The sequence below is a fragment of the Triturus cristatus genome, chromosome 5_1 (assembly GCF_964204655.1).
Source record: "Triturus cristatus chromosome 5_1, aTriCri1.1, whole genome shotgun sequence".
NCBI classification, from domain to species: Eukaryota; Metazoa; Chordata; class Amphibia; order Caudata; family Salamandridae; genus Triturus; species Triturus cristatus.
Genome location: NC_140587.1, coordinates 224,656,791 through 224,674,190, shown reverse-complemented (window position 1 = coordinate 224,674,190; position 17,400 = coordinate 224,656,791). Strand labels below are relative to the sequence as shown.

The 17,400-nt window shown below is 41.0% G+C and overlaps 1 protein-coding gene across 1 annotated transcript in view; it reads right to left on the bottom strand.

The window, feature by feature from the left end:
* Positions 1 to 17,400, bottom strand: part of COL22A1 (collagen type XXII alpha 1 chain) — a 1,010,593-nt gene that overhangs the window by 83,517 nt on the left and 909,676 nt on the right. Inside the window, exons 51-54 of the mRNA XM_085604869.1 lie at positions 15,956 to 16,009; positions 14,783 to 14,836; positions 12,342 to 12,395; positions 10,481 to 10,525 (exon numbers count right to left, since the gene is read on the bottom strand). Of these exons, the coding sequence (XP_085460995.1) occupies positions 10,481 to 10,525; positions 12,342 to 12,395; positions 14,783 to 14,836; positions 15,956 to 16,009 (207 nt within the window). The remainder of the gene's footprint in view (positions 1 to 10,480; positions 10,526 to 12,341; positions 12,396 to 14,782; positions 14,837 to 15,955; positions 16,010 to 17,400) is intronic.

Below are 17,400 nucleotides of genomic sequence, written 5' to 3'. Positions count from 1 at the left end.
GTACTCAGTCACTCGTTCATCCATGCATCCTCTCGACCACTGACCCTCACAATGACCCTTTCACACGCAAAAAGTTCTCCACCCACAAGAAATACACATTAACAACGCTCAGCTGTAGATATCAGCTTGAAACAATTCATCTGTCGACTTCAGCGTTTGCGCTCCTACTGGATAAGCATCCTCCTGTGAGCATGCAACATCATTGTGTTCAGAAGTGGAGGGCATTGCTCCAGATGTCTGTAAGAGGTGATAGGCGCTGTTTCAAACAAACCAATGCCTTCATCAACACATTCTGCTTCACTTTAAACAAGCACAAGATGTAGACGTTGTAAGTACCATCTCATAGCGATAGAAAGGGAGTGGAAGGAGCTGCACACCCTTCTTCAATCTCTCATAAACAATGCCACGCCCAAAAATGTCAAGCGATATATTTAACAATCCAAGAAGCGGCTGATTGGGCACACTCCATACGTGTTGTGTTGTTGTCGTCATTGTGATCGCTGCGCCATGAGGGTGCCACCAGGGTTACAGAATGAACACTTCTGACCCCAGCAACGGGGCACTAATAATAATACAGTTTAATCGTTTATTGTTTCAAGTGTCAGCCTTACAAACAGGGCTGGACTGGGAACGGCAAGACAGCCCTGGCAATTACGGCGGACTGAGGAGTTGGTAGCTGGTGGGAAACTGAACACTGCTCTGGCGCTTTTGATACTGGGGCCGATATTGCTGATAAAACCGGCTCCCAGTAAAAACAAGCTGTTACCCTACTTAGCGATACATACTGCAAAGAGTGCTGTGGGTCACAGGAGTCCCACATGTTTTATGGCCGCAGGGAGTATGAGGAACTGATGCTTCCGGGGCCTGGACAAATCCAGCTTGGAAAGGGGGGAAGAGGGCGGGGTGAAAGTACAGCAGCTGCTGCGCGCAAGCCAGGATTTAAAAGAGCAGGCACTTAATAAATGTGAAGTATGTGCCAATAATTATATTAAACGATGGACGCATACAAAAACAAATATAATTAAATGAATATAAAAATACACCGGAGTGTGTATAAACTTGCATCATGACGAGCGCCGTCCTGATTGTGTATAATAACAGCGCGGCGCTCGTGACGAGCTCCATGCTAATTATGTATGCAAGTGAGCATGCTAGGCGGCAAAAATCCTAAAAAAAAGTTCCCCTCGGACACAAATAAAACACAAAAGCGGACGAAAACTGTGGTTAGGCTGTGCTGCTTCCGCATAAAACGGAAGTGACTTATCGCATTCACAGCCAACCATAAGCCTGCTAAGAAGATCAATTCCACAGCTAAACAAATGGCAAGCGGCAAGAGAAAGTACCCGGGAGTTTCACCCCTGATACTAATTACTTGAAGTCTCGGAGAGACAGCGCATGCGCGCTGCCAAGCCGAGACCTAAAAATGGTGTTCTTATTTTGTTTCATAAGTCATTATCTGTTCAGTTGCACAATGAATTCCATGATACTTGTGGTAGGTGGCTATTTTTAGATGTTACTGTTAATAATACACAATTTTCCTTCTGTAATGTTTATGGCCCTAACGGTGTTGATTTATCCTTTTGGAGGGATTTTTCTAAGCTTCTTTCCTCTCATGCAAGTGATAATTTGATTGTGGGTGGTAACTGTAACCAACTAATGGACCCATTTTTAGATCGCAAATCACACACCAGATATGTCCCCAATAAAATGCAAAAGTCCTTTTTTAATGCTATCTCCTCTAGAGGTCTTATTGACTCTTGGAGACTTTCTCATCCCGATACTTTAGAATTTTCCTTTTTTTCTCCAGTGCACTCTTCACATTCCCGTATAGATTATATTTTTCTCACACAGCATTAATTCCAATTTATGACTAATTCAGAAATAGGCTCAATTCTTATATCTGATCATGCTCCGGTTATTACTGATCTGGACTTTCCCTCACCTACTCCCATCTCTAGGCGGTGGTGCTTCAATAATTCGCTCCTCCTAGATTCACAGATTTGTTGAGCAATTTATATTTTTTGCGAAGGATTTTTTTGTAAATAATCTTCATTCTACTTCTCACTTTCACTCTATTTGGGATTCCTTCAAGGCTGCTGCTAGAGGTTTTATTATTGCTTTTGTCTCACGGAAAAGGAAAACAGCTCTATCAAAGTCGGCCCAAATTCTTAAACAAATCAAAGACCTAGAGCATCTCTACTTTACCACTAATTCTTCAGAATCGCTCTCTTCCCTCATCAAAGCAAAAATGCAATATAACAAACACTCTTGGGATTCTGCGAGTAATAATCTTCTCAATTTTCATTCCAAAATGTATGGGGGACGCAATAAGGCTGGTAAGTCTCTCGCTACTTATCTAAAAATTAAAAAACAAAAATCTAGAATAATAACTATTACTGACTCACATGGGAATCCTCAGTATACTGATGATAAAATTCTCGATTGTTTTGTTCAATATTATTCCACACTTTATACGCCCGAATCTGTTCCCTCGCCTTCTCAAATTGACTCCTTCTTTCAGTCTCTCCCTAGGTCCTCGGATAGTTTTGTGGATCTCTCATCACTGGACGTTCCTCTTTCAGAGAAAGAACTACTTAATGCTATTACTCTTCTTCCCAAAGATAAAACTCCGGGCCCAGATGGTTTCACGGTTCGTTTTTATCTCCACTTTAAAGATATCCTGTTACCACATTTATTTTCTTTGATTAATTCCTTAGTTGCTCAAGGGAGGTCCCAAGGTTCTTTCACTCAGGCTATGTTATGCTTAATCCCTAAAAAAGATAAAGATCCCTCCCTTTGCAAAAATTATCGACCCATTTCTTTATTTAACACGGACTGTAAAATTTACGCTAAAGTTTTGGCCTCTCGTATTAATAGAGTTATTCCTGATCTCACCAACATTTATCAATCCGGCTTTGTTAAAGGTAGATCCATTACTGACAATTCGAGAACCTTCCTTAACATTATTCATCTGGCCTCAATCGCCGCCATTACCTTAGATGCTGAGAAAGCGTTTGACAGAGTTTGTTGGGATTTTATGTTTGGTGCTTTGCGGTGGCATGGCTTTAGTCCTCCCTTCATTCATTATGTTAAATGTTATATTCTGCTTCCTCCACTTCTATTTGGGTTAACGGGTCTCAATCCTCTTATTTTTCTTTGCATAGAGGCACAAGACAAGGTTATCCTCTCTCTCCTCTTCTTTTTATTCTTGCGTTAGAACCCTTTTTGGAAAAAATTCGACGTTCATCATCGTATACTGGCTTCATATTTCAAAATATTGATATTAAGTTTACGGCCTATGCAGATGATATTTTGCTTTACATTTCTAACCCGTCCACTTCTTTGCCCACACTCTTTTCCTTGTTACAAGAATATTCTCTGGTTTCTTTGTATAAACTTAATATAGATAAATCTGAGGTTCTACCACTTAACAAATTTTGCCTTCCTCATATGTTTCAGGGTTCAGGTTTTGAATGGAACTCAGGTAATATTAAATGTTTGGGTATTCTGTATGCTAGCACTATTAGAGATACTGTTAAGCTTAATCAGAAGGATATAGTTAAAAAGCTCTCTTCCCTTATAGAGCGTTGGTCCCCCCTTTTCTTATCCTGGTGGGGGAGGCTCGCTACTATTAAAATGATGCTTCTTCCTATTGTCAATTTTTACCTTTCAATGCTTCCAATCTCCCTTCCACTCTATTTTTTCAAAACTATAAACCGTATTTTTACCACCTTTTTATGGAATAAACGTAAGGCGAGGATTTCTCTCTTCCGTCTTCAGCAACCTAAAGATCTGGGCGGAGTTAATTTCCCCAACATTGTTCGATTTCACTCGGCTTTTACTCTGAAACAGATTTAGCCTTTTCTATCTGATTTGTCTGATCCCCCTTTGACAGCCTGGAGCGCTATAGAACTTGCGCAGCTCTCGCCTTTCTCATTTGTTACGGCTGCCCGGCTATCTCATCCTCCGCAACGTTTCCTTACTCCTATCTTTAGACACTCTAAGGCACTTGCCCTTTCTGTCTTTCGCTCTTCCCTCTCGCAGTTGGAGTTTCATTCCTCAATCCCAATTTGGTATAACAAATCCGTTAAGATTAATCACAGAGCACTTCTTTGGAAAGAATGGATAGATAAAGGCATTATTACTTTCGATTCCTTACTTAGCAATAATTCCCTGCGCGACTTCTCCGACATTCGTGCCTCTTTTCACCTTTCCAATGCCCACTCCTCCCAATATCCCTCGCTCAAAAACTCTTTAGATCTCTTTATTTCTCAGGGCGCCTCACTCTCTACTATTGACTCAACCATTTTCCCTTTGCCGGATTTCTCTATTCCCCTTAAAGCTGCTGCTATCTACAAGCTACTTTCCTGTTCCCCTGTAGAAAGAACCAAGTCCAAACTTGAACTTTCCTGGGAAACGGATCTAGCCCAAGAGTTTCCCCTTCAAGTTTGGAATTCCTTGTGGTCAAAATTGCACACTGCTTCACATTCCGCTAGCACCACACAGACTTTGTATTTTTTTTACAATAAACTTTTTTTTACTCCTTCTGATTTATATAGTTTCAAATTAATTGACTCTAAAAAATGTTGGTCTTGCCCCTCTGACAATAGTGACTTTTTTCATATGTTTTTTCACTGCCCGTTGGTTAAGTCCCTTTGGTCCCGTATTTGGTCTAAACTGAACGATATCTTAGCCACTGACCACACTTTTGAGATTGTCCTTATCTTTCTTGGTGGTATGGCTCCTATATGGAATGTTTCTACCAATGTACGTAAATTTATAGATTTGTATATAGCCATTTCTCTACAGATAATTACGACCAACTGGAAAGATACCTCCAAGATCTCATATAATGCATGGTGGAATCTATTATGCCACCACCATCGGTTGGACCGTGCTTTTGCCACCACTGTACCTCTTTTGATCAAAAAAGATTTGTTATGGTTGCCATTAACTAATTTTCTCTCTCAAACTGTCCCTTAATTTGCTGTTTTTATTTTTCTTTTTGTTCATGTTCTACATACAGCTCCATCTAGTGTATTTATTCATTTACTAGCTTACGGTATTTATATGATGCTTATTCTGTATAATGGTTGCATTTCCCCCTCCCTTCCCCTTCTTCTCTTCTCCTCTCTTCTCTACCCTCCCTGCCCATTAATCAAAACCTTAAAAATGCTTTCTCCCTAAGTATATTCCCTACCTTTCTATTGGCATTTTTTCAGATTGTATGATTTCTTTTTTTTTTCTTTCTATTACATTGCCTTTGTTTTTTCTCTGTACTGATGTTTTACTTGGTTTATGATATTTAATAAAGCTTTCTAAACTTAAAAAAAATAAAAAAATTAAAACGCTACGTCCAGCTCTCTAATTAGTTTAACGCTTATTCATTAATCGGGCCGTATGCCTCGATCAGACACAACAAGGGAAGTTCTAATTGTTAAAAAAAAATAAGTAGCAGTATCGACTAAACATTGCAAGACATCAATAGCCTTTTATAATATGCAATTCAATATCATTTGGAGTTTTTTTCATACAGTACATTGAATGCACACAAATTCCCAGGGATCAAGTGGAAACCGTGTAAAGCTGGAACACTGGATTTCCCTCACAATAAAAAGATTTTCAAGAATAATAACCCTCCCCTCAAGCACATCTTTTGCAATTTCTTTTGAGTTTAAACTTGATTATAAAGAGTGTTTTTTAAGCCAAACATTTTTAATCTATCGACGCAATGCCAGAGGCCTTTAGGGATCAGAGGATATCACGCAGAAACTATGCCACAGCTTCATAAAGATGTAAGTAAGAAAAGTATCTACATTGCATTTAAAATCAGAATCACGCGCTGTGAAGGAAGTCCAAGAAACTAGTATTGATATTTATTAAAAGTAATTCTGACGTTAATATGCTTCCCACCATTTCTAATCTCCCATTGAATTGTGGACCTTGTAGTTGCATAGTTTACAATTAATCCGTTACCATTTAATAGCAGGATTCAATAATCCAACTGTTTTGAACGACCATTGAAGATAGTCATATGGTAATTACTTCCTCACTTTGCTTCAACGCAAACAACAAATACATATTTCACTTCATTCGTAGCTCACTGAAGCAACGCACCAGTACTGGTTTGGAAGCACTTAAATATTCTTGCAACATCTGCCTGTCAAGAGCAGTTTGTGCTGCAAGGGGACAGCTCTCCAGGGAAGAATGTTTCAAAGTTGACTGCTTCGAAATTAAAGTCTCCTATTTTTGTGTTCAGGCGTTCGCTCCTACCACAGACATCTGTTTCACGGTTCAGTTCCTTGTTCTTGTTTTTAGATGCCTTGCTGCTTGAAAAAAGAAATTGAATGCTGAGAACTGTAATTCCTGTCAGCGTGGTCCCTGAGAGATGTGCGGTGACACTGATATACCTGACAGTAGACGAGGAGCTCTAAAACATTAAGCAGCCTTTCACGTATCCACGCGGTGTTGGGGCGCTGGTGCGCGTGCAATGGCTGACACGGCGGAGATGGTGCGAGGGACAAGGAACGCCTCTGGGTCAACGTGGATCATTCCTCTCTAAAGTGAGAGGGAGAAATACTGTAGGCAGTCACAGTGTATTCTAAGTTGCAATGTTTGCAGTTTGTGAGTAGAAATTAAAGATATTAGACAAATCTATGGTGGAAGCTTACATTTATTTATATTTCCAAACTTTTAAAGGATGCGCCATGTTTCTGCAGTCATGAATCAAATGCACTTGTTGCAAACAAAAGGCAAGTGAACACGTGGGTTCAGAAAGGGATTTATCAGAGATATATAGAATTGCATAGGTGGAAAACCAATTCAGATCAGAGGCATATCACAGGCCTCAGCACCGCAGGGGGGGGGGTGCTCCAATGCCATCTGTGAAATCTATGAAATATGGTAGACTCAGGGGCCCCCTCTTCTTAGTCTACAGGGAGCCCCCATCACTTTGAGTTATACCACGTATCCAGATAAGATTGACAGCTACCCACATATTCAAAAGAGCTCTGCTTTGATTTTTCCACTGAGCTTTTGCTCCTCCTGTGCCTTGTTACCCGCTATGCCCCAACCCTCCTATGGCTTTCTCTCCTAACTCACTTTCCATCCATGCAACAAACCTGTATTTGTTACATCTCCTCTGTCAGACCTCTCCTGTCACCCTCACTTCACACCACATGGTACTATACAAAAGATGGACATCGCTCGCCTCTCACTCTACTCGCACAGAAATCCCTCTCCACCTACCTCCACTCCTTCTCTCAAATTAAATCAAATCAAGCTTTATTAAGATCATACAAAATGTCCATAAAAGCATACTATAAAATACAATAAAAACCATTTATGACCAAAAAATATCAAGAAGAAACAGCATCATAACATATTTAAAATATGCATAATCATTATACAGTTGTACATATCATAAAGACAATACACTTTATATTTTTTCGTAATTCAGGTTTTCTAAGTGAGCGAGTTCATTCCTTTGTTTAGTTGCCGACATTATATAGCAAATTACTGCATTACAGACAGATATTTTTTCCAAATTTCGTAAACAATTAAAACCAGCTTTATAGGAGTACAGGCAATTCGCTTAAAAAATTGGACGGAGATTTTTTTTTCTAATTTCCGTATAAAAATTAAAAAAAAGAAAAAAATGAAGGGTGCTTTGTTTGGATCTACCATCACATGGCCAATTTGGAAGACTAGCACACCACTTGGCCCTTTTAGGGAACGCAAAAAGATAGTGTAATGTGTTCATCCGTAGTCTGGCTAGGTAGAATCTATGCTGAACATTAGTTATAAAAACGAGGTATGGCTGTATACCCATTGCAATTGGCCCCTCAAGATAAGATACAACAGTTATCTTGGTACTTGAAACCTCGTCTCTTGACGCTGTCCTAGCATTCAAGAGGCTCCATTTAATTCAGCCTTACTAGTTTTTTGTATATATTCTGGTTGATTCCGGTTCAGGGCCAGATTGCATTCTTCTAAAAGACCACTGATATAACTTAACCAAGGTATTTTCTTACATCGGTCTTGGGACAAACAGTCTAATATAATATTCCTCGTAAAATGAGTTTCTTCCCTAATCCAGACACGGTGCCACAAGTTTAAAGCAGCCATACTAATCAAGTCATGTATATATCATATTCCAGTTTCTCTATGCAAAATAATCGAGGGTGTAGAGGCAGGTGCGGCTAGCAAGCGTCTTAAAAAGTAATTTTCAACGGTTTGTATCTGCATAATATCTGCCTGGCCCCATAGGGCTCCCCCGTGAAAACTCCCTGTAATGCACTTTGCTACGTATAGCTTCAGAATCTCCCGTACAGGTTTATTACCGATTTTCTGGGAGAATCTAAAGATGACCTCCACTAATTTCACAAATTTCAGCTTGCATAGAGTTACATGTGTATTCCAAGTACCCATACTGTTAAAAAAAATCCCTAAATAGGAAAATGTAAATGTTCTCTCAATCGGTGTCCCGTTAATATAATGTGTTTTTGTTTTAATATTCCTTTTGCCACAGGACATACCCAAAGTCTTACTCAAGTACATTTTAAAAAAAAAATTCATCATAAAACTAGTAAAATTGTCCATCAAGGTTTGTAGGCCGTTCGCTGTCCTTGAAATTAGGACAGCATCATCGGCGTACAATAAAAAGGGCGTGGGCCGATTACCGACCTTAGGAACATCTACCCCCAAGTTCTGTAATAAGACATCAACACCGTTTATATAAAGTGAAAACAAAAGAGGCGCAAGAGTACAGTCCTGTCTCATCCCACATGTAATATTAAAGTGCTTCGTGCATTCTCCATGTTTCCCATAACGTATCTTTGCAGACAGACGAGCGTTATTTTGAGATAAGAAGCTAATAATGTCCTCGGGGGCACCCATCTCTCCCAATGTCTCCCATAACTTTGAATGATTTACCAAGTCAAAAGCACTTGACAAATCTACAAAGCAGAGGTGAAGGCAGCCCTCCCTTGCGGAGGTGTATTTTCCTATTATTAGTTCCAAGTTCAAACACTGTTCAATTCTTCCAACGCCTCGTCTAAAGCCATACTGAGCTGCAGATAAAATGTTTTTTTCTTCTACCCATTGCTCCAGCCTGGCCAACAACATTCTACCCATGACTTTAGATGTTGAGTCAAGCAACGATATTGGGCGATAGCAACTGGCACTACTCCTATTCCCTTTTTTAAAGATGGGAACTATCAGACTCTCTGCCCAAGTGGCAGGTATCACCCATCAATTGTAGCATAAAAAAATTTATGCAAAACGGGTACCCAAAAATCCATATTATATTTAAATACATCTATTGGAACCCCATCGGGGCCAACCGCTTTACCACTAGTGCTGTTCTTAAGGGCTGTTCTTATTTCATCTTGACTTATGCTTCCTATTCCCTAGGATCCTACCAAAAATCAATCATCATATTATAACCTGCCTTGATAAATTCTCAAATAGCATAGACATAGTTATGGCCTTCCTAAGTATCTCCAATGTAATCTCTGATAACTTGCAAAGGAATTCTAAATCAAATGCATCGCACTCCCCAAGATGGTCCGATAACCAATGCTCTAGATTAAATAGAGATCTAAAGTTTGCATTAAAAACTATACCGCGTAATACTGAGGAGATTAATATTCTTCGGAAAGCATATAAAGAAGCTCTTACCCAAAGAAAACTGGAGATCAGGGAAAATGCCTGGGAGAACCTAATTAGAGCTGCCGAGACTAAAAACTCGACACTTTTTTGGAAAACCCTGGACCAACCATTCTTCAAAGATGCCCAATCAGTAAAAATTGATATGGTAGTTACTCCAGCAGACTGGTTAACCCATTTCGAAGCTATTTTTAATGAAACACATCAGGGTATTATAAATAATGAGGATAAAACCGCTATAATCTTAAAAAACACTCCTCTCTCACCCTTTCCACCCTATTGGCTGTCCCTTTCCCTCTTAACCTGCCCATCCAGCATCCTTACCCACTCCTTTTACCAATCCTCTTTACTCCCACCCTCCTTGTTTACTCTCTTCCCATTCATCATTATCCACCAATCATCATCCTCCTCTGCATCTTCAAACCAATGCCTGTCCTGCATCCTCATTAAAGTTAGACCAATGAATGAGAACCACAAGAACATCCATGACCTGATCTGTCACACAAGTGTGGACCTCCACCTCACAACAGAGACCTGAGAAGATGGGCATGCAGTTATCATTCTACACGTCAACAAGCTATCGAGTAACTGTATCCTGATCAGAAACCATCCTGATAGGACCACTGAAGAATTAGCAGTTTTTAAAAACTCCTTACCTTCCACCAGCCACACTTTTCAGCTGCAGAATGCACATTTTACCTCAGTTTGTTAACAGTGAGCACGAGCTTGTTATGAACACAATCATTATTACAGCACTTAAGAGGCCGTAAATTAGTCAAGTTGAAAAATAATTCAGGAGATTTTAACATACCCTTTCTCCTGGTGCTCCAGCTTCTCCCCGGTGACCTTTGAACCCCTGAAAGACAGAAACGATCATTACTGTATGAGCTTCACCCATTTGCCCTCTGATGTGGGCGTGTAACCAATTACAGATGGTACAATCAAATCCTTCTACATCGGACCCAAAGTGCTGACAGACTGCCTTTGGCTTATATTTCTAAAAGCAACTTTTCACTCCACTAATAATAGCATTGGGTCGGTGGAGCCTAAATCTGTCACTTCAGTGAGAAACGAACATCTTTTGTCTTCATCCTCTTTTGAAACAACTATCTGGTTATCAAACAAGAGTGTCTAGATAGGATGCCTGTTGCATTATGCAGCAGGTATGCAAAGATCTAAATGTATTCCAAGGTAACCTATATTTAAGAGCTGCAGAGAGCTGCACTTGGCAGCTTCTCCTGCTGGGCAGTCAGTGATCAGAGAGAGGGAGGGGTGGGGGGTGGTTGCCTGGTGGATCCTGGGTGTCATCGCATAGAAGCCTAAATAAATCAGTCACTGACTGCTGGACAAGCTACAATCACAGCTCGCGGAGTGAACATGCACAAAAAGAATCACTCTAGTATAATTCTGCTCGTGTGACTAACGATTCTGTCTAATAGCCTGCTTTTGCATCAAACGTGAGCATGAATATTAAAGAAGATCCTTATTCAGGCCTAGCACAAATCACAGAGCATAACTGCACATGCAAAACTGGAAAACAAGGTGTAACTTATGCACAAACATCTGTGCATATGGGGTTAGCATGGGGGGGGGGGGAGTGCAAAAAAGCGGGCGCATTTCTTGTCCACAATGGACCGCATCTGAGCCCAGGGTGGCATCTCTGATCATGCCCATGGAGCGATCTGGCTAACCGGAAGTGGTATTGCCCATACAGGGCTGGACTGGGGAACGAAATGGAGCCCTGGCTAAAATGATCAAACTGGAGAAGCTCCCTTCGTTTTCTGGCACATTCTCTCGCTTTCCATCCATACTCTCTCTATTCTTTTTTCTTCGCTCTCTTTTTCATCTGTGATCAGTTTCTCTCTAACTATCTTCTCGTTTTCTCTCACTTTCTCTTGAAGCCTCCTGAGCCTTCAGCATTTAACCTTGGGTAGCTGGGGATAACGATTTAGGCACCAGGAACGGCCCTGTGCTTTCAAATTAGCCTTTAAGGGCTCCACATTAAGAGGGAAATGCCCAGTGGCATATAAGGCCAGTCGGCCCCTGTGCACACAGGGGAGGACATGGCTGGTTATTTTAACCTGTCACCAACATCCATGGCATTGTGCAGTATATGAAGGCTAGTGGCGGAGGTGCGAATCCGGACATGAAAGTAAATTAGAAGATTGTGGAACCACTACGAATATCATTTAAAATGTACCACTTACTGGGCACTGTGAGAGTGTGGAAGACTCACCCCAACGCAGCATCAATTAGTCCCAAACAGATTTGTTTTGTCGTTAAATTATTTTATTTACATTGCCTGTTCAATTTCCTCACTGATTTGTCTTTATACTTTGGTTTTTAGTTTCAGAGTGTAAGACCTTTCACGTTGTTTTCTCAATAAGAACAGCATATTGGCATGCTATATAGTATACATGTATATGTGTGTATATATATATATATGAACCAGTCTGCATAAATTCACCGAAGCAATCTGCAATACTACACGTTTGATGCAGAATTTGAAAAAAAATGTTCCTGTCATTTGTGAGACATCTCTGGCTGAGCTTTATTTCAGATTTTGCTGTCTCTGCTTCCACATTCACTCTCGTACCATACACAGGTTCATTTCTTATATTGGATTTCTCTCAAATACGTTTTCCAAGCATTATGAGCAAACTCGTACTTACCGGCAATCCTCTCATGCCTTCTCTTCCAGCAGGTCCAGGTTCTCCTGGTGTGCCCTGAGGGGAAAAGAGCACATGGGGCATTACTTACAGAACTTTCCTGTGAAGGTAAGTGTGAGGAGGGAACTGTTCCAGCATATTTTAGGAATAGCAAGTTGTCCCTATCTAATGGCATGGAGGGACTGATGTTTGCAGAGTCGCGCACAAACATCTTGTAGATGTTCAGGACCGTAAAGGAGAAAAACAGTTGAATGTAATCTCAGCTCACCCGTTGAAGAAATAATTGTGGATTTTCCAGACCTGTGTCCACTTGCATTTCCTTGAGGAAATTTCTGGGAGGTTTGTGGACAATAGCTGTATGTCTGCTGGGAACCCTTGCTCCAGGTAGCTCTGGCGTGGGGAAGGTATGTGCATTCAGATGAATCATGAAGAAGATTGGAAGCAGGTGTCAGGGTGGACCTTTTTTTGTGGACTGGGTTTCTAGGCTGGAATACTCCTGCCACCTTCCCTCTGGCGACCTCTACTTAATATAGGTGAAAAATGTGTAGAAGCAATTTTGCCGAAAATACAGTTTTAAATTTGAAGCTGCCAAGCCTATGTCAATTCGCAGGTGCAGGAAGAGAGCGTGATCCATTCGAAGCTTTCCACTTGGACTTGCCTACACCAGCAATAACTCTTACCGTAGGTACACAGGCTGGAGCAACTCAGATTGAGTGCAATCCCCAGGATGGTGCATCTGAAGATTGTTTAGCTCCATAATCGATTGTAAGTATAATCGGTCCTTGAGGCAAACTGACTGGTAGTGCAGGAAAGACAGGGACCGTTTATGAATAACTTTATGACAGTCACTTAGAAACTTTATTACCACTATTCCTTTTTTATTTCTTTTAATGATTTCTAAGGTAGCACTTGTTCCTGTTCATTGGAATTTTTTGATTCTTATTTGTTTCCGATACGTTTTTAATTTACCTTTTAACCAATATATTCAGATGACATTTTTCACTGTTTTGCCATTCATTTTCATTAGTGACAGTTGTCAGAATTTCAGTTTTTCATGTGATCCTGATCTATTCATTTCTGATGGTAGTAATTTCCATTATGATTGGATTTATATTACATTTTAATACAGCGTCGTTAAGCAATGAGCATTTTATATCCTTCATTGCCCTTTGAACCCGTTATCTCTTTTACTGAGGGCCATATGTATGTAGATAGCATTTTGTGATTCCCTAATTGCGACTCACAAGGATTCACAATTAGTAAATCGCAAAATGCAATGTATGAAGGTGTTTCGTACACCTTTTTGCGATTCCTAGGGGGTCGCAAATGACCTCATGAATATTAATGAGGTAGGTCGCTGTTTGTAACCCCCTAGGAATTGCAAAAATCATGGGGATGGTGGCCTGCTGAGATCAGCAGACCACGATGTCCGTGATGGCTTTTCAATAAAGCAATCTTTTTTTTTGTAAAGCAGTTTGTTTTCCCTAAAGAAAAACGAGATGCTTTACAAAGCAAAAAATGAAAAGTTAAATTTTTTAAGAGTGAACCACTGCCTGCTCTTAAAAATGGTTTTACAAACAATCACAAAGGGGAAGGGGGTCCCTGGGGACCCCTTCACATTTGCGTATGGGATACCACCTACTTGAAGTAGGTGGTAAAATGCGAATGTTTTGCGACTTCAATTGCGGTCACAAAACATTCATACATACCGATGCGATTCGGTATTAAGAAGGGACGCCCTAAACACGCCCCTTCCTAACACCGAATCGCAAACCCATTTGCGAATCGGTAACAGATTACCGAATAACAAAATTAGGTTTGCTGCATCGTTTGCGAACGCATAAATGCTTGATACATCTGGCGCTTAATCTCTGGTTTCCTATAAGATTTGTATGCTCATTGTGGACATTGCTGTGTTTTTATTGTATTGTTGTTAGTGCTGGTTTGCTGTTCAGCGAACACTGCGCTTCTTTGTCACTCTTCTCAGTCACTCAGGCTAGATTAGCAAGGATGGGACATGGATGGACTCAATGAAACGTGTTTATCTTTGCGTCATGAACTGCTGTCCATATCCAGGTGTCTCAATCAGCTATTCAGCAAAGAGCCAGCGCCCTCAGGAGAGGTTTCTACTCCACCATAGGGTACCATGCTCTGAGCATTGCATGTGTCAAGGTGAAGTATTTTTGAGCCTTAAAACCAGTACTAATTTACTGTCCTTGAGATTAGGAGACTTACAAAGGATGTGATACATCTTCATTTTATACCTCTCTTTTCTTGCAAAAAAACCTAATCAAAGTTGGTCCATGAGGTCCTGGACCACTATATTTCCCTCATATTTAGTTAAAAGAAAAACTGGTCAGCCTGTGTTACCTTTTTGTATGATGCATTTTTGGGTAAATCTGATCTTAAAATCCCGAAGGTAAAAATAAAAGTTGGATACATACTGCTTCTCCTGGAGGTCCTGGTTTTCCCTCTTTTCCGTCTTTTCCAGCTGGGCCCTGCAAGTGAAAAACACACGTCAGGCTCTCCTACTCTGATGAACCATTTCACCCAGGTGAACTGTTACAAAGTAAGCAATAACTTACAAACGCCAATTTCCGATCAGTTCTCACGTCTCCCTTTTGAATGAATTCGATCTAATCTCACTCGTTGCTTAATGTAAAGCAGGATCAGCATACATTTAAGCATTACTTTACCTCAGCCTTAGATTAGTGCTTCACTGTCACTCGCTCTGGCTCGTAACCTTTACTTGTTTCTCCCTGCATGAACAGCTTTTTCATCAAATCAGAATATATTTGTCTCTCATTTTCTTGAGAAGGTCCCTTGATTTGCAATCACTGCTGCCAGCGAAGGAGCGACATTGCATTGCGCTCAGTTCCCCATGCATGGAGATAGGAACCCCCTTGGTGCACTACTCAGAGTAGAGAAAATGAAAGCCAACACATCATGTTGCTGAGTCTTCAATGGTGCTAGATAGCTCCACCTTCCAAAGATGTTCACCGTGAAGTACATAAGACAAAGCTGCCCTGCCCCCACTCCACCATCGAGCACAAATTACAGTCTTTGCAACAGTTGCACTTTGCTAAATAATTTTGCCCATGACGTAACCGATGGATGAGGTAGGGTCGTGGCAGACTATTGCCAGGCTGATGGCGGACACATCAATAAAGTGCCACTCACCTGCCCCATACACCATGCATGTGTATGTGTGTGTATCACACAGACCCAGATTATTGCTATGCCTGTCGAGATGTATGGGCGGGATATTCGACTCCAAGAGCATAAACTGTGTGCAATTGGATCTGATACATCCTGTCCCTCAACCTCAGGCAATCCGCGTCGCTGACCCAATTCAAGAAGGACCTCAAGACCTGACTTTTCGAATAATCCTACCCCCAGAGGGATCCTGATACCCCATCCCCCAGCGCCTTGAGACCCTTACGGTGAGTAGCCGCACTTTATAAGCCCCTGATTGATTGAAGGCATTAGGAGCACCCAGCAGTATGCCATTATTACCACTTATTTACACAGCCCTGGGAGCGCACAAGGCCGAGCTTCCTGCACACAAAGAGAGCACTAGTCAAACATTTATGTAATTTAATGTATTTATTACTTACGGGCAGTCCAGGCAATCCAGGTGGACCCTGTGGACCTGACGGGCCTTCTTTACCCTAAAAACAACATATACAACAATCTTTAGCGGCAAAATTAGACAGTACGTGGCACACCATATAAACACTTTAATTTGGGAAGGACTTTTTTAAGTACAACTATTTTTACATAAGGGAGACAAAGTACAAGGAATTCTAAAAAAACAACATGGGGGCATGACCGGCGATAAAATTATCGCCGTTTTAGCGGCAGGAAACTGTCGCTAAAGCGGCGATAATGGGCTTGATAATATGACCTTGAGAACTCCCATAGAAGCCCATGTTCTGGTGTCAACATGGGCTTCTATTGGAATTCTCTACGGCATATTATCAAGCCCATTATCGCTGCTTTAGCGGCAGTTTTCTGCCACTAAAGCGGCGATAATGTTAACGCTGTGCTTGATAATATGCCCCATGATATCTTTATAATGTCGGCTTCGTTACTGCAGTCAGTGTATTCGAATTTTCTTGAACAAAGGGAGCGCTCTCAAGTTTAATACTATGAATCAAATGTACCAGTTCTACGTATGCAAACGTCACCCGCGGTCTACTAAAAGATATCACTGTGCTGGGCTATTTTACAATGAAAATGTTGTCTGAAGTATTTATAATAGTTTTTCTCTAGCACTTATTTGACACGAGTCTTTAAGTGAAAAGAGAGGAGAGAGCAAAATGAAACTATGCAAACCCCTCTGATTCCCCCATGTGCAGGACTGTCCCCTCAGAAATCCTCCGTCTACGACCCCCATATCCAGCACAGTGATGGGCACTCCTTGGTTCTTGCAAATGGAATGTCTTGGAAAGTCTAGGGGGTCTCTATAGAATTGTGCAATGGTACCTGCATTGACGCTAGGCAGCTTTTTTAGCGCAGGAGTGAGCAAAGGAATGCACCGTATTCTGGTTAATACGGCGCATCCCTGCATTTTTTAAATGACGTAGCTCAGAGCAGCAGATTTGCTTGTGGCGCCACGCTGCTCCTTTTCATTGTAAATATACCCCTAAAGCGTTTCATACAAATCCATCATGTGGAGAGCTCTCCTCACGCCAATAGAAGCAGAAGGCAGAAGCCACCGCAACCACTGAAACAATTCTATAGTGACTAGTGGCAGCCCTCCCTCTGTGTAACTCACTCCCAGATGCACACTGGTAGAGATATGTTCTTTCAAAAAGCTCAAAATAATAAAAAAAAAATATATGTAACTATTTGGAGCACATCATGCTTTGTTGCAGTTGTAACCCTGGCTAGTGTGCATGCTGGAGTGGTTGAAGGCAGCTCTGAGGCAAGGAATCTTGTCCTAAAGTTGCCTGAACCACTTCGCCCTGTGAAAAGACTGAACATAATATTATAAGGCGCTCATATTTTGAGACTCTGTAAATTATGAAACCCTCACTAAGAGCTCAGTGCGTGAGAC